The following is an 18,939-nucleotide window of genomic DNA, read 5'->3' on the forward strand; positions in this document are numbered from 1 at the left end:
AGACGTTTGAGATAAATGGTTTGCTCGTATGACCTGCGTGATTTTAACACACCATAAATACTGTATTTCTCTAAGAAATGTCAAATAAAGATAGCAGAACAGATGTTTGTGGCCAAGAAAAGTAATATGAATATTAATGAAGTTATTCTTGGCCAACACAAATATATTGAATGAAAGATCCTGAATTTAATATGTTTTGCCAGCAAGGATGCTTAGGAATAACAGGAAAGAGTTTAGACCTCCACCAAGGTAAAAATCTGCCCTGTGGGCTATTTGTTAGCCAACACTGTACTGGGTACATGACAGAAGTTTATTTACAGTAAGACTAGCCACGGGGATTACTTTGACTGACAACATGGTACTGAGTCAATGACAGAATTGGTATTGTGTAGATGGCTAATGTTTGGCTTGATGGCAGGCCTAGTGGAAAACCTGGAGCTCACCTAAGTTCGATATGGCAGATGGCTCTAAGATATCTGTGGGCTTTAGCCGCCAATACTAGGGAGCAGAAGCCAGTCAGGGTTGTGGATAAGTGCTGTAGCAAATTAAGATTGCTTTGTCATTGCCATTGGGAACAAAACTCCACAACACAGTTGCAGTTCATCGAAAATGTAGCTTATTTTAACGTTGTAAAAAGATTATGTTTATTTAAAAAAACATAACTTTTAGTCGCCTTTAGCAGGACCAGTATTAGAATCAACACCTGTATTGCAAACAAAACCTATAATACTATAATCCATAAGTACCTCAACAACTCTGTAAATCATTTACAGCTTCAGTAAAGTCGTTAAACGTTCTAATAATAGTGTACTGGTTTGAGTGACATAACTTGCTCTATGTTCTTTTGTCAAATATGTTTCCTAACAATGGGGGTTATTTCCACTGCAACAATTTAAAGCAATGCCTGTAAAAAAAAAAAAGTATTTTATGTTTTTATACCACACACAGAGTGACAAACAAATCTATTGTTGCTACTTGAGAATCACTCTCTTAAAGTATCAACACGATTCATTTTAAACTTCATTCACAGTTAAGTAATAAACCCCGAATATATGCTTCATAATGATACGTTGGAAGCAGGATTCTAACTGAAAACACTGTCAGTGAAATGAAGGCGAGGCAGTCGAGGATAAAATGGCAATGTAGAGGGAAGAAACACAAAATTCGGATTCTGTATCATGCTGAGTGGTTTGGCTCAAATTGACGCGATGTCTCAAACAAACATCAGGTGGCACAAAATCCATTCTCAAATAAATCCAAACGTGCTCACACATGGGGCGAGAGAGAGAGAGTCAAAGAGAGAGGGTGCGCCACTGCTGTGGTTCAACATTAGCACCGGGTAGTCAGTAATCCAATCACACACACATGATCTGTGCCCTTTTGCAGGAAGCACCCCATGAAGGGTCCCTATCCCAGGACTTCATTACGATTAAATGAGCACATAAATAGTGCACACATGATAATGAGAAAACAGGAGGATTAAAAAAATGAAAGGGTAGAAAGAGGCTGAAAAGCAGTCATGCAACGAGTGAAACAATCATAAATAAGGGAAAGTCTTAAATCACTGAGCCAATGAAAATAATTGAAAACAGATTATGGTGTTATATTGAATTACATGTATAATATTTTGGTGCTGCTAAATTGAATGAAAGTGCATATTTCATAAATTATGCAATAACAGAACCGGTGTCTTTAAGACACGATGATGTGATGTGACATTTAATGAAATTGGAGATTAGAGAAAGGGATAAACCTTGTTTTAAATATGCTTTCTTTATTGCGATTGGCCCCGTCAGTAAGTCCCAAAAATTACAAAGAAAGAAAAACAAATCTATTTTTCTTCATCCTTATCTTTTGATCCCAACTCACAGTGACATGAGTGATGGACTCGGGGGAGATACTTTTGTCAGTTGGCTGTGTGTTTCAAGATCCATCCTCTTTCCTGTATTGATCTTGGCATTGCATTGAGATGTGCAGTTTGGTGGTGTTTGATCCCTATGCAACAAGTGACAGGCAATGCTGAAGCCATGAGTTGTGTGATGCTTTGCCAAAGTCAAAAGGTTGTCCTACTTATATCATATCCTTTTAGAGGGTTTGCTTTTTAATGGTATTATACTTAAAGTTATTATTTTCAGAAATACTCCAGACAATTAGATAATAAGTAAGCTTTAGAGGTTCTGGTAGGGTTTTTTTCTTTGAAGACAGTAACTGTTTCCAGTCTTTGTGCTCAGCTAATGTAGTTTTAAAATTTAAGATCTGGAGAGATGAAACCCTCTTTTAATGGTCACACATGCAGAGCACACAGCACACACAGTGAAATGTGTTCTCTGCTTTTAACCTATCCTAGTACCAGGAGTCTAGTACTAGGAGCAGTGGGAAGCTCATAGAACAGTGCTCAGGGAAATGTCCAGTGCCTTGCTCAAGGGGTCCACTGGCAGGGCAGGAGGTGAACTGGGAACTCTCCAAGTAGCAGTCACACTACATTTTCTTTTAGGTCTGTTCTGTGACTTGAACCAGCAACCCTACAACTCACAGTACAAGCCCCTACTGACTGAGCCACTGCCGGACATATTGAACAAACAGGCGTGGCAGTGGTATCAATCTTCTCATCTAGAACTAAGCCTAATTATCGTTCCTGGTTGGATTACTTTAATTTAGAAATTTAGTTTCAATAATGTGAACGGTGGGATAATTTATTTTAGCACATTGTATTGCAAAAGAGGCAGGATTAGTTTCAGGCAGGCTGGGTCAGACATAGACTACTTTTGTTTGCTTCATGGTTTGTCTGGCAAGCTGAAAGCCACATGCAAATATATCTTAATCCTTACGTAAATGGTTGTATTCTTAAAGAACTCGGGAGCTTAAGCAATTGATAGTCATGCTGACTAATACACACGTTGTACTGAAGCACACATTGTTTGCATAGCTTTACTCGGCTAGCTAACTTTCAACAAGTGGCAGCTTTGTGAATGCACAGAAGAGACTTAATCTGATGCTGAACTATGTGATACTCATTTATTCTAACATTTTTTAAAAACCAGAGGAATGAGTAGTCCTTATTAATGCACACATCAGACAAACTAATGTCCGAGCTCTTAATTATCAACCTTACAAATGCATAATTCTATATTAGTTAAAGAAAACTTAGGATGAATTCATGATACACGTTGCACATACATAAACATGCAATGATGAAATGATATAAATGTAAATGTACATTGATTTCAAATGAAAAAACGTTTACTTTTGAAATTCATAAAGGCTTTTTGAAAGCGTTCATACTGCACAATTTCCATGTACGCCTCTAAATTACCATAAACAACAGCAACAGCAATCATGAAGTCTGCATTTTGCATTTAAAGGAAGTTTATCACATGCACTTAGACTTTAAAGAGATTTACATCATCCCTTATTCATGATGCAGTCCTTATAAACCAAACAGACACATTTGCATAACAATCCACAGGCTTTTGGAAAATCAACTGTTACATACAACATATTTTCAGATGGAGAAAAATGTTGAACCCAAAATCAGAAAAATTACAAAACAACAATTTTCCAGGGCCGAGAAGAAACTGCCTACCCCAAAGGAAAAAAAAGAGTATATGTGTATATATACGTATGTGTATATATATATATATATATATATATATATATATATATATATATATATGTGTATATGTGTGTATATATATATATATATGTGTATATGTGTGTATATATATATATATATATATATATATATATATATATATATATATATATTTATATATGTGATCAAGTGTGTCATGATTCTGGATTTCAAGGGATCACATCAAAACCCTCCCAAATCTCTCCGTAATTAAACAGCTGTGTGCTGTGAATCATAATACTTGATCTAACTTGCTGAAGTGACTCAGTCAGAATTTGAGGTCTTAATCCCTGACAGGACAAACCTTTTTTTAAATTGTCATTAAAAAGATCCTTTTGCCACCCATGATCCCCGACATACTAGACAGAACTGCAGAATGTTGTTTAAGGCTTGGTACCGAAAGACAAATCATCAGATCGTTTAAGTTGAGCTAAAGTTTGAGACAGCAGTTGAGAAGGCTGCTGACTGCTGTGAAAGAACATCACATCCTGAAGGAAAGATCGCACTAAAGATAAAATATGCAACTTTGGGCCTTGAGGCAGCACTCGAAAAGTGTATTTGTCCCATCCTCCTCCACTTTACTGGATCAAGTTTACAATAATCAACAACACTTATTACTCATGTTGATTAGCTGTCTACATAAAATACGTTATCTAGCCTGAGGCTGAGCTAGCTGGCGTATAAACCGAATGTCCACAAGAGGGAATGATCGCAGGCAATAAAACAAGCAATGGTGTTCACTCCTCTTTTCAAATGGACTTTTACTTGCCACACCTTTAGCTTGGCTGCTTCTTGATTCTTTTGCTATGACTTCCATGCTCTGAGGTCACCAGCCTTGCCTTAATTACCACTGCCATGCTGAGAATTAAATTTATAGCAAGCCGATATTAAAATATGCATTGCATATTGCACTTGTGGTCTCTATGACAGTGTTGACCTCTACAACAAATGACCCACATAATCTAAACCATTGAAATGAAAAGATTAATTAGATTCCAACTATTAAATAGTTTGTGTTTAATCATTTATTCAATCCTTCAAAGCAAAGATGGGCCACGCACAGTACAAGGGAAAATTAATTATCGTGTACTGGTGTACTAGCCATTGTTATGCGTTCCTAGTTCCAAGTCTATGAATGAATCAATGCAACATTCCGGTGCATTCAATGTTAAATAAAACGTGGGATCTTTGGCAAGTGGATTTTATATGATGTTGCAGAATTGCCAGAATAGTGAAATCTGACAACTGTCTGTTCAGTTAAGACAAAGTCAGCATTAAAGCTTAATTTGTTTTCTGCAAATAAAGTATATTCTATTTAACTATTGGCCAGTTTTGTGATTACATACAAACTCCATAACATATCAAGGTATAGTGTAAGCCTACATATTATGTAAAAATAGAATGGTTTGGTTTCCATGAATTTCATAGCATTTATTTATGAATGACAGCGGTGAAGATGATTTTGAGTTGTTTTCCCTTTAAATTAATTCATAACATCTTTTCTTTTTTCCACTGTTGAATAATGTCTTATTGTCTGTTTCGTCACTGGTTGCAATGCATTGCCACAGTTGGAAGTCATCACTTTATTTTTCTTGGCACTTTCTGATATAGGGAGAGACAACATGCCTTAATCAATATGATTAAATAAATATGGACCACAGCTGGATTCTATTTTGAATCCAAAAAGATGAAAAAACTCTACATTGTACCTGAGGTTATTTGCACGCTTCAGTCTTTCCCCTTCCCTCTGTTCACATGTACGCTCATTCCTCCTTTATCATTCTGTCTTTGTCTTTATTGTTTTCCTTCATGCTTGCTCTGTTTCTCTGCTCTATTTGTAGGTGTCCTTGAAAAAACAGTGGAGGGGGAAGCCACTGCTCTCACCAAAGCTAAGACCCTTTACAAGTCCTGTACCAATGAGAGTGAGTCAGCAGGCAACAGAGACTTTTCATTTGTATCTTCTATTGTCCTAAAATTAACATTTTTCTTACAATCATCAAAGGTTACAGTATGTGTCTTTCATTCAGTTTATTGTAATGTCAAACTCTCATCTTAAAACTGTAATAACCATTTATATTTATCATTAGTTTTAAAAGTAAGAATTACTGTCTTTCAGCTTTACGGCATTATGTGATACAAATAAATGCTTTCTTCAAAAGCACTGAAGAAGTCACATCAATAAATTCCATTTCCCTGCAATTTGCATAGATTAATTATGCTATGCTATTATTAATTGCGCTTGATAAGAAGTACAATATATGAATAATAATGAAGTTTCTTTTCTGAAATTTGATTGGTAGAAAATAAATGTATCCAAAAGACTTTTGTTTGTTTGTATCTGCGCTTCATTCAAGGTTTAATTGAGCTCAGAGGAGGGGCTCCTTTGCTCGACATGCTGTCTGATGTGTTTGAGTGGCCCCTCGCTGTGGAGAACTGGGAGACCAACTATGGTAGAGCATTATTTTCTGCTGCCACACACAACAGATGTCATATACAGGCTTTTCTTTTCTTTCTCACTTTTCATTCCCTCTGTATTACTCAGGTAAAACCTGGAGGTTGGAAAACGTCATCGCCAAGCTGAATGAGAAATATGGAACTCAACTCTTAGTTAACTTTTTTGTTGGCACCGATGACAAAGACTCCAATTCACACATCATTCATGTAGGTGTGCAACTGTAGGCAGAAAGCACTCGTCTCTTTATTGCATAGACTCACATCAATACAGACACTCACAAATCAGCAAAATAAATAAATAAATAACAACCCAACAATTTCTTCAAATCCTATTATTTGGCTTATCTTAATATATATGTATGTTTTCTTGTCTTCCTCTTCGCCAGTTTGACCAGCAGACAAACCTCGGCCTCTTGTCCAGAGATTACTACGCTTGCACTGGACCCTACGCAGAGGTAAAATGGACACACATTCACATGCACACACACTTAATATAATTGAGGCTTTTAATGCAAGATGAAAACAGCTCCATGTGTTCATTTGGGCCATTGCCACTGAGTCTGTGATCTATGTCCCCATTAGTTTGTTCCGGGAAACATCATGCCCAAAGAATGACGAGGGCATCAGTTGAAACATCAGTACCTGAATTGACTTTGTGTTTATTTGTACGCTTCCATGCATTTACGAGCATGTGTGTATGCAATAAATAAGAATGTCTGAGGCAATAAGTGATGATTAAATTCAAAGAGACAAACAAGAACATGTTTGGTTGTGTCTCAATCCAGACCAGATGCATCTAATTGGAGCAAACATCCTCTGCTTTGGTTTTACTTTACAATTGATTGGCTCAGGATTGATATACAGAAAGCACTTAACCGCACTTAGCTTGAGGTAGGCTGAGTGGGTTTCTCCTCCATTTTTTTGGTCATTGGTTAAATTTAAAGTGGTGACCTCCATTCCTTCCTGTAAAAGTAAATTCCAGATATCAATATCAAAAATGAGTGTGTTTTTGACAGGCATGTCGGGCCTACGAGCAGTTCATGTTTGACCTGGCGAAGCTGATCCGCACAGACAGGGGATTGCCCATCAATGAAACCAACATCAGACAGGAGGTGGCACGAGTCCTGGACCTGGAGAGGGAAATTGCCAATGTAAGCATTCACACTTTTTCCCCAGCAGATCCCAAAATAGTTGGTCAGATCAGAGAACTTCCTCTCGTCTCAAAAAGAGCGCTTTTCTCTTCTTTGAGAAACGGAGGGAAGGTGACCATGTTTTCCAGCAGTAAGGCATACCGTATCTTCTATCTCAGCTTCAGGAGGATTTTGTGAACAAACAACTTCTGACTAAATGTTCTTCCACCACTCTGTCTCTCTCAAACCGTGTTTTTGGCTCCAGTCTGGAGCAGCTGCTGTGTAAAACAAGCCATTAACCAGCCTGATACCTACACAACAACTTTTCTCAGACATCAACAGATTTTCACAGTCCACTTTTGTCATTCTGCACTGGTTCTGTGCTGTGCTCACTGCCACGCTTCACTTCCCCTCCACATGGCTGCTGGCTTTTACAAGGCAGTTACACTGTTCAAGCTCTGACATTTACAGACCTGAAGCCTCCTGGGACACCAAATATGTTTGTTGCTGCTGGACCTGCGCAGCAATCGAATACGTCAGGAAACAGGAGAGTTATGTTGTGATAGCGTTCTTGATTTTTACCGCCCTGTCTTACCCACTCTAAGGCTACTGATACTCCAGAGGACCGTAACAATCCAGTGTTGCTTTACAACAAGATGGAACTGGGTGATCTGAACGCCAACTTCACCCTCGAGGTTGAATCACAGGTAAAAATAGACTCCTTTCCTGTCAGAATGTGCTTTTTCTCTTTCACCTTCCTTCCTTTTTCTAATGCTGCTCTTCTCCTCTTTGTCTGTTTTTTTGGACTTGAAGGTTTTTAACTGGAGTTACTTCACAGCTAAGATAATGGATACAGTCAACATCACCGTTTCTGACACAGAGAAGGTCATAAACTACTCCCCCAACTATTACAGAAGACTCAACCTTATCTTGGCCAGATACAACAAGAGGTGTGTGTTTGTGTTTTTATGAGACTGTAGTAGTGTTTCTGTGTTATGGCTTGTTTGTAGGGGTGTGTGTGCACTGCAATGACATCAGCTGTTCGCCCATTACTGATATATCGTAGGTTTGTGTGAGTCAGAGAGTTTCTTTGAACGTTCTTCCTCTGCTCACAGGGATCTGCAGAACTACATGGTGTGGCGTTTTGCTATGAACATGGTGGTGGGCCTGAGCAGAACTTACAGGGACACCAGGAAAGCCTTCCGCAAGGTACACCATCAAGACCATGGCACTGAACCTGTAGATAAATACAACTACACAACCAATACTGAATTTAAGAGGTGGATACCAATGTTGTAATTTGAGCGTTTAATAGCTTCAATAGTGTCAATAGACTGGCCCATGGACATATTTCACCTGTCAGCAGCTATGTCCACATTATTTGTGCTTAACAGAACAATCATTTTGTGCAATAATTTAACTGTGCACAACTCCAGTTTACTCCAGTCATTAATACCACATTTATTTATTTATACTGTACATTTTATTTAATCTTACTTTTACTATTCTTGTATTTTAACACACTCAAGCATATATCCCATTTGTCAACATTGTTAGTGTTTACACTTTTGTTATATATTGTGGCATACATATTTTACGATATTTATTGTATTTGTATATTGTAATATAATGCACATATTTTTACATTCTTATTTCTTGTAATTTATCTATGTGTAGTGCCTACATTACAACTGTAACATAATCCGATTTCACCCCAGGGATCAATAAAGTATTCATGATTCTGATGATTCTGAAAAAGAAAAGGTATTGAGGCACAGTAGTGCTTTGAGCTGTATAATAACAATCTGGTGTTTGGCAGGTATGTTTAGTATGGTCACCATCGTAATGTGATGTGTTAGGCATGTTACCGTTTGCATTAACGTAACATTAGCACAAAGTACAGCTGAGGCTATTTTGTCATATATCAAAGTTGTGGACAAAATCGAACTTTGACCTGCTGGTGGCACCTGAGTTGTAACAATGATTTCTAGGGGGGGTCATAAATATCTGAGCCTATGGTCTGTACCACATTTCATGGCAATCCATTCAATAGTTATTGCATCGGATAAAAAGTCAAGGTATCACCAAAGTCAATAGTATTTATTTTCTGTGGACCACGAGTGTGTCTGCACAAAACTTCATGGAAAATGAGATATTTGAATCTGGATCAAAGTTGTACCGACATTGCCTTCCCTAGAGCCATGCTGCTAGAATAAACGTGTTGGTGCCTTGGTGAAAAATGATGTACGGCTGTTCTAAATGATTCTATACTGCAGTGTTTTAGTATCAGCTGACATATATGCACATACTGAGGTATCAGTTGGGCGGAAAGGGCTTCAATAAACACTAGATGTTAACACTATTCTTGCTCCACATTTATAACTCTTTTTCTAATCCTAACCCTCTTCATAATCAAATCATTTCCCTACTGTCCTATTTCTTACAGTTCTAAGTGCAATGGTGATGCATAATGGAGGTGCAAATAAAGAGTCGCCATGAGCCTCTTTAAACAACATGCTGAGTGGTTTACCCTGAATCTCTAATTGATCCGTGCCTTGTTACTTTCCCTGCAGGCTCTCTCTGGTACAACGTCAGAGGCAGCAGTGTGGCGACAGTGTGCACTTTACGTCAATAACAACATGGACAATGCTGTGGGACGACTGTATGTGCAGGAAGCCTTCTCTGAAAAGAGCAAAGAACTGGTCAGTAGGGGATGGATTATACTTCTGCATTGTTTGATTATAATTAATGCAGGATAAAAAACTAGAGGAAGTCCTTATTAGACCCAGTAGATTCTGTAGAATATATAATTGAGGGGTATGTTCTCTTGTTTATTGACACTTGGAACTGCTACAGAATCATAGCAATAATCTGCAAGGCATTTATTTAAAAAAAAAAAGGGGTTAGGGCTAGGTTTATGTATTAAATTATTCATACATACAAGATGAGAACATTATCTTTCAGGCTCATCCCGCTGAGTGTGTTTTTGTGTTTTGCTCTTTTGTCACCTTTGCGTCTTGTGTCCCCACCACAGTACTGTATTTTCTGCTTACACTTATTGAAAACAGCTGAACTAGGTGTCATGTTGTGTCCCACACCACCCACACTGTAAATCTAAACTCTGGGCGCACATGTGTGTATCAGATTGTGAGTCAGATTGTGTGTGTGACCTTGTACATCTGTCGTAATGCTGAGTGCCTCACACGTCGTAAATCTCGGTCATCCCCTGGACATTTCCCCACTCTTGCATGTGGATTTCACATTGCACCCTGAGCAAATGCGTTTGTGTGTGTGTGAAAAGTGACACACAATTCCAAGTACGTATCAACACCCGTTTCCCCGAATCCATGGCCATACATATAATATGTGTAAGTGTGCTGAGAGTTGCCCTGCAGCTGACACACATGCTGAGCTCCTCACATACCAACCTCCTCACAGTCACAGAGATATATTTCAGATATGATCATCAGAGGAATGAAACTAAGTACTTATAAACAAGTACTTAACACTTATACCTTACGTTGACTCAGAAGCAAACATTGCAAGGTTTAGTCCAGCTATATTTGCTAGTTACTTTTCTGATAAAGATTACATGAACTGCTGTGAAGCTTTTACAATATGATGTTTTCTTACTGTGACTAAAACAGTAAAATGCAACATACACATTAATAAAACTATTATTCTAATCCAAAATAAAATATATAATAATATATAATGATTTTGAATGCAAAACTTGCACTTCTTCATTATTATTGAAATTGAGTAGCAGTGAAGAAGTACCTGTAATGGGAAAGCATTACATTTCAAACTATCAAGATACATACAGGTTTAGTAGGCTTACAATTGTATATAAATCCTGCATTTGATTCATGTAAATTATATTTTAGCATTTCACATGCAAACAGACAGCATGCATGCAACCACATACATTGATGTACGCACAAAACACAAACTTATGTGCACACAGACACACTCATGATGTATGGTTCCTGGCGTTTTCAAACCACAGTGTGTTGTCCGAGTGGTCACGGAGTTTATTAGCGAGGGGTCTGCTGATGTGAGGAGACACTGAAATGCCTCTGTCATCTTGCTGTGGTCTCAGACTACAACTGTGTTTATAAAGATCTTGATGGGTGACCTTCACTTTGTGAGTCATTCTTATTCTGTTTTGTTTGTGGAATTTCTTTGCCTTTTTACTGTCCGATAAGCATGGTACAGCACATGGTTTGCACAGCATTATGCCATGTTGGTGGCGTCAGTCAGTCTGTCTCTCGGTGTGCAGGCACATTCTTGTAAATACTGTAACTCAAGAGGAATACATTATAGAGTTAAACTTGCACTGCAGGTTCCCACTGAAAACTGAGGTTTGGATGTTGATTTTGGAGCACCGTACTGTGTGAATTTGCGTATAAAAACAGAAAATCTCATTATCTTGAGAGCTCTTGTGCCAATATGTTATGTATATACAAGTATGCTGACATGGAAATATGTATTCAGTTACACACATTTGCTTAATAAGAATAGCATAGCTTGTTTGTTTAATATATTGCAAACATTAAGTTCAAGTGCATCTTCGATAATTTAGAGTTATAAAGCTTTTGATTATTTCAGTTACACAAAATTCAACCCCATACTACTAGATGCATCTATAAGTACATTTAAATATATAAAGGTCTTAAGATGCAGAATGTAAATCTGTAGCGTACAGCAGACATATACTGTAGAACATTTTAAGACAACAATATCAGTCTTTTGAGCAGTAGAAAGTTTTTTTTACATACCACACTTTTAATTGTTATGATGTAATTCCAACTGTTTGCCTCATCTCTCTTTATTCATACATAGTTGATTGTCATATTAATCACATAAAACATTAATACACCACCGGTAATATTACCCAGGGCCACCACACTTGTACCCAGAGGAACCTTGAGTGCTTATGTACACTGATATGTGACTATGTAATGATGAAGCCTGGTTCAGGAAGGTTTATTTTTATTGTCTTGCACAATATGTTGCAAGATTCTTTTTGTGTGTGTTCTTTCCACTGAATCCTCTCTGCAGACCTTATGAGAAAAACTCCCACGCTATGTTCAATTTGCACTGACTGACAGATAGTGTTTATACATTTGTTAAATACCAGTGGCATATTTGTGACTGTTTCTGTCTCTTTCACTCTTTGTGCGTGCTTGTGTGTGCGTGGGCATCAGATGGAGGAGATGATTAAAGATATCCGGGAAGTGTTCATCAGTAACCTATATGACCTGACATGGATGGATGCAGAGACCAAGAAAGCAGCTGAGGATAAGGTATTGGTTATAGTGAAAAGTTTACTGCACTCTGTTCTTCAGGATATATGATTAAAAAGGCGTTTTTTGTTTCTTTTATAAACTTTAGTACAAAGTTAGAGGTGACACCTCTCATTCTAACAAGCCCTGCACATTCCCACGCCAAGGTCAACATACATTCAAATTAAAAAAGTCTGATGAGAGGTCCTTAAATGTATTATTTCCACCAGGAGATAATGTGTTGGTTGTGTGTGTGTGTGTGTGTGTGTGTGTGTGTGTGTGTGTGTGTGTGTGTGTGTGTAGGTCTGTGTGTCCACGGCTAATCTAGCATACTATTGGACCCATCAGCCCAATGTTTTCACTGCTCATTTATGACTGCATGCTTATTAACAAACAATAGACACAAACAATGTTATCTAAATAGACAGTGTTTTATAAAATATATATAAAAACACTGTGTGCGAGATGTGCAAAGTAAGACAATGAAAGTTCTCTTCTTTATTGTCTCAGCTCTATAATTTTGGTAGAAAAAGGGGCACCGGGTTAATATGCTTTTGCAAAAAAAAGGTTTTATGTATCCAAATAAATTGACCGATTTATATGAAACTTTTGTGTAAATGAAGTGGGCTTTGTTGACATCCAATTGACAAAAATAAGTTGTCGGGCCAAGAGAGATGCACATGTTTTACCGTTTTCCTTAGCAGTTAAATTCTCCACTGCTTTGCCACACCCAAAATAAAGCTCTGATAGGGTTGGGGTTAATCGTTCTCCCATACACATGCATAGGAATTCAAAAATGAGATTCTAGAAATGATTCAGTGTCTGACATGCCCAAAGTATGTGGCCCGGAGTGGCAGGGCTTTGGGGGCAGATGACTAAGACGTTTGTTTGTCAAATGTACCTCAGTCTACTTTTCTACAGGCCCGGGCTATTCGGGAACGGATCGGCTATTCTGACAACATCATGGATGACGGATATCTTAACAATGAGTACAAAGATGTGAGTGTCTGAAGAGATGCAATTAGGAATGTTTCTCTTCTTTTGCTGAATGAGTGTAACAGAATACATGCATATCAGTTCTATGAAAACATCTCAGTAAATTCTTGGCTTTTTATGAGTTTTTCTGGAGAATATATGACCAAGTGTTGATAGCTCTCATCAGGACTAATCCTCCTGTTTCTCTGGCTGTGTGTTGGTGTTAGCTGGGCTACAGTGCAGAGGAGTACTTTGAAAACATTCTACAGAACCTGGAGTATCTGCAGAAGAAACGCCTGCGGAAACTCAGAGTCAAAGTCAACAAAGACGAGTAAGATTTAACTAATATATCTCTTGGGGCAGGTTTAAAACATTACTCCACTATTAGGCTTATTCCATTTGCGTAGTAATTAGAATTGACAATGTTAGGTATTTTAATCAGTAATAATAAATAACTTATTTGCGTATGGTGCTTGTGGTGGGACTCACTATGTTGCATTTAGCACAGTGCATTCACATTCGCCCACACAAACTCCTACACACACATACAGTTCAGCATCTCACTAAGCACAGCAGGAATGATAATATTAGCTCTCTGTTAGGCTAATTTTAATATCTTTCATCAAATCTGAATTGTGCTACACTACAGGGCCCCTCACTTTATCACTCTTTAATTCCACCCTCCTTGTCTCCTGCAGGTGGGTAACTGGAGCTGCCGTTGTCAACGCCTTCTACTCAGCCAGCAAAAACCAAATAGGTATTTTCACATGTGCACATAGAAACCTCCATCTTTGCAACCATTCAACATTCTACTTTTTGTAAAGTTTTGCAAGGACAAACCAATTTAGTCTTTCTGTGTTTTCCCCTTGTGTCAGTTTTCCCTGCAGGCATCCTCCAGCCGCCTTTCTTCAGCAAAGGCCAGGCTAAATCGCTCAACTATGGTGGCATTGGCATGGTGATCGGTCACGAGATCACACATGGCTTCGATGACAACGGTATGATTTCTTTCACGCTTTTGCTTTCCGTTTGTCCCAGAGGCAGTTTTGGCAGACTATAATGCTGTTTGGATGGAAATGTTTCTCTTTCTGTAACTGGTAACACTTCAGAAATGTATTTGTGCTACCTGAGATCATTTTTCACCACATTCATTTTCATTGGGGTATGTGAAGTTATGATATTTAATGTCAGGACTGTTTTATCGTGACTTCCTCAACAACAACCCACACAGAAACACTATTCCATGCAATGGAAACCTGTAATTGACATGACTTGCAGCCTTTTAGTGCTGTCTCAGATAACAAGAGAATGGGTGTTTGGGATTAGACAAGGGTCACTATAAGTTTTCTTGCTGATTAAATGCAACCAGACAATATTTCATGCATTTGGCTTCTTTTTTTAGGCCGTAACTATGATAAGGATGGAGACCTGAAGGACTGGTGGACACCAGACTCCACTCAGAAGTTCCTGGACCTGTCGAAATGCATCGTCAATCAGTACGGCAACTTCTCCTGGGACCTGGCCAATGGACTTCATGTATGTCCTGGTAGAAAATCTCTCACTCCTTATCCTTATATGATTTACATTTTCTCAAATATTATCCCACACCTTGCTCATTGTCTCATGTATTTGCTTTCCTGATACCTGATGCCAGCCTATCCTTTTTCATCTTTCTCCCAGTTTTGAAAGCTCATGTCTTCTGCGCTTCAGGTGCCTTTAATAAATTGTGTTGACACATTCATCCCTCTTCCTCACTATATTTCTCCTCCTCCGTCCTATTGCTTTGAACAATGCTTCTTTTATCCCCTGGGGAAAATATTTCTTGTATTCCAAAAAATAAAAGTGGAAAGCTGTGAAATATTATTTGTTGAAATATAAAGGGACATTATTATCTCCCTCAGTCCTTTTACCCTCCCAATCTTTGTGTTTTCTCTCCTTATGTCCCCTCTCTAGTTAAATGGTAACAACACCCTTGGGGAGAACATTGCTGACAATGGAGGTATACGGCAGGCATATCAGGTAAAGAGCATGAAAATAAAGTAGGAAATTTGGTGTTAAGAGCCCTAGTTTGAAGATGACTGAGGATGGGATTCAATATGTGGCTTATTATTGTTGTCTGCTTGCTAACATTAATAGATTCTAATAATTATTTCAGGTCACTCACAGGCTTATTAGTTATTCTAAACACAATAGATGAAGATTTTCTTAGTTTTTACCAGAGATTAACAGAGAAAGGACTTTCACAGATTTGAATGCAGAACGAGATATTCTTACTTTAGGTCAACCAAAATGTCATGTTATATTTATTTTATATTTATTTACATTACCATTGCCTACTGCTCTTTTGGGGAAAAGTGGAGATTTAATTGTATTGATGAGTAACACAATCTCAAACAGACAAGGTGTCTGTACTATAGTTGAAGTTGGACAGGATATGTGACATTATATATGTATTTATTAGTCTGTCCACAAACACATAAATTAGCCCAGTCCATGCTTGGTTTATTGCTTATTGTTATCATTGAATAGTAATGAGTCCGAAAATGTGTTATGAGGCACATTAAATACATATATGTATATCATTCATTTATATATATAAATATCGTTTTGATATTTTTCCCAACAGGGGTCGATGATAAAAGAAATAACATTTGTCTCAATACTGCAGGCTTACAAGAACTATGTGGTGGAGCATGGAGAGGAGCCATCCCTGCCTGGCATTGGTCTTTCCCACAATCAACTCTTCTTCCTAAACTTTGCTCAGGTAGTGCTGAATATTGATTGGTTAGTTGATTGATTGATATAATTATTGATTGATTGATTTCATTAGTTATTGATTGACTTATTGATTGATTAATTGAATTATTGATTTATTGGCTGATTTATTGATTGATGGATTCATTGATTGGCTGATAGATTCATGAATGGATGATACATTTATGGATTACAGTAATTGATGGATGAGGAATTAAATGGATGAATGGATGGATGAATACATTGGAAACAGAGCATTAAATTGTAAATGATATTGGTCAAATGTAATGCAACCTAATCTCTGTCTTTTTCAGGTATGGTGTGGAACACACCGACCAGAGCAAGCTGTTAATTCCATTAAAGTCGATGTACACAGTCCAGGGAAATTCAGGTAAATTCAAACCAATAGTTTTTCTTTTACATCAAGCCATGTAAAGGCAGGAACCAAATTACAAGAGTAGCTAACATTTTTGAAACCTTGATAAAATTACATGCTGTGTAAATTTCAATTTCAAGTAACCTTCTAATACAAGAACTTTAGTCCCCACCAACAATCTCCTCTGTATGTTTTACAGGGTACTGGGCTCCCTTCAGAACTTCCCTGAATTTGCCAAAGCATTCAACTGCAACAAGGGCAGCTACATGGTCCCTGACAACGCCTGCCGTGTTTGGTGATCAACAAACCTCTGGGATGGGGACTGTTCTGACGTCAGTCGTCACTGTCCCCCCTGCAGTACCTCTACCCTCTAACTGTTGGAGCACTCGTGGGGGGCAACAGGGAAGTGGAAGCTCCCCTTAGCTCTTTACTGGATGGACCAGGGCTGGTAGACACTGCAGTATGCACTTCCTCTGAGGAAAGCAGTGGACTGTACCTTTACGGACAGACGGAGCACTGTCTCTCCGACTCTGATTCTGTAGTTCATTCAATCGACCTGATTATTCTGCTACTCACTGGATACAATCACTCATTGTGTTTTGATTTTTTCTCTCTTCATTTTCAATCTTCTTTTACTCATCATTTGTGAGTCTGCCAAAGTTTGTGTGAGTGTGTGTGTGTGTGTGTGTGTGTGTGTGTGTGTGTGTGTGTGTGTGTGTGTGTGTGTGTGTGTGTGTGTGTGTGTGTGTGTGTGTGTTTCAGTCATAATACTGTACAAGTAGTTGTCAAGAGAGGGGCAGACAGACAAAAGTGCTCAACATCCGCTAACATATGAATACACCACCCACCCACTCATCCATACACATGTAACAGGGTTGAACCTCTGTACTGTATGTGGGACTGAACTGTATGCCTCTGATAAAACCTCAGCTTGTTTTAGCCTTCATCTACATGATGATACACTCTACAATGTATTCGTAATGTAATCTTTGTTAATACGTAAAACTAGATTAGGTAAATTATTACAGAAAACCTGCATTTATTTTGCTGAATAGACCAATAAGTATTTAATCGTAATCACATATTACACAACAATGTTCTATATTTAATGATGATGACTTGCAGTTGACAGATGGCTGCTGTTCATTAGCAGTATGTCAAATAAACCAAAATTAAATGTTTGCCTTTAAGATGACAGCTTGTCATGAATCATTAGGCTGACAAACGACAGTCACCAGACCCTTTTTATACATTCACTGATCCTCCTGTGTGTTTCTGGATTTATGTCTGTATGTGTTTTTTTTAAGTCATTATGATTGCTGTCTTCTGTTTGTCAAGCAATTTGGTATGCCTTACATGGTCTGTTGTGCAGCTGTGTCTGACAATGTGTATGTGAATTTGCAGGAGAACAAAGGATAAGAGAATGTATCATTAACGCAATAGTTTGACATTTTCAAATATACGCTTCTTTACTTTTCTCGCTAAGAGCTGGCTGAGGAGATCGATACTACTTTCATGTCTTTACGATACAGCCAGCAGCCGGTTGGCTTATCTGAGCATTAAGACTGGAAACATCTAGCCTCTGTCTGAAAGAAATATATATATATATATATATATATATATATAAAACTCACTAATAACCATGTTACTTCTTAACAAAGTGTAAAAAAACAATAAGTTGAGGTTTTGCAGGGCATTATGTGCCGGACTGTTTCTTGGCTGAGACAAGACTTCAGGACTTGGAGTCCTTACCCTTCAAATGTTCTATGGATTAAAGAAACACAATCTACAATTCTAATTGATAAACTTTATATGTTCTGGTAGGCAAATTAAGTCTCACCTTTGGACTGGAGTCAGGCTAGCTGTTTCCAGTCTTTATGCTAAGCTAAGCTAACCATTGCTGCAGCTTTATATTTAACAGACTGATATGAGTGGTATTAATATTTTCAACTAACTCTTGGCAAGAAAGTAAATTAGTGTATTTAACAACATATTGAACTATTTACGATCGGTTTAATCACATAAGGTGCACTGCATGTCCCATCTTTTTTTAATGAATATTTAACAAGTCAATTGAAAGACGTTGATATAATAAAGCCTTTGAAGGATTTATCTATTTTAAACTGCGGGCCGAGTCTTTGCTGGAACCTAATGAACTCTTCAACAGTCCATGCATTTTTCTGAACGCAGAAGGTTGTATGAGTGGATCACAGTTTAGTATTCATGGCTTTTTTTTCTACTTTATGAAGTGTAACCGAGGCTGTAACACAAGGTTGTTAATTGTGCCTTTATATAGAAATGGATGATGCTCCATGATCATGTAGGCACCTTCTT

General features: G+C 37.9%; 1 protein-coding gene across 1 annotated transcript; it reads left to right on the forward strand.

The window, feature by feature from the left end:
• Positions 1-5,456: 5,456 nt before the first annotated feature.
• On the forward strand, positions 5,457-18,184 carry LOC115017796 (neprilysin-like; the record flags this gene model as incomplete). Its single annotated transcript, XM_029446491.1, has 19 exons — positions 5,457-5,553; positions 5,986-6,081; positions 6,174-6,292; positions 6,472-6,540; positions 7,102-7,236; positions 7,821-7,922; positions 8,029-8,165; positions 8,331-8,424; positions 9,789-9,917; positions 12,426-12,524; positions 13,425-13,502; positions 13,706-13,809; positions 14,177-14,235; positions 14,354-14,473; positions 14,878-15,011; positions 15,429-15,494; positions 16,144-16,239; positions 16,544-16,620; positions 16,805-18,184. Coding segments are annotated over 19 exons (1,911 nt in total), but the record flags the coding sequence as incomplete, so codon positions are not given.
• Between the last annotated feature and the right edge of the window lie 755 nt (positions 18,185-18,939).

This window comes from Cottoperca gobio, chromosome 13 (assembly GCF_900634415.1).
Source record: "Cottoperca gobio chromosome 13, fCotGob3.1, whole genome shotgun sequence".
Taxonomy (NCBI): Eukaryota; Metazoa; Chordata; class Actinopteri; order Perciformes; family Bovichtidae; genus Cottoperca; species Cottoperca gobio.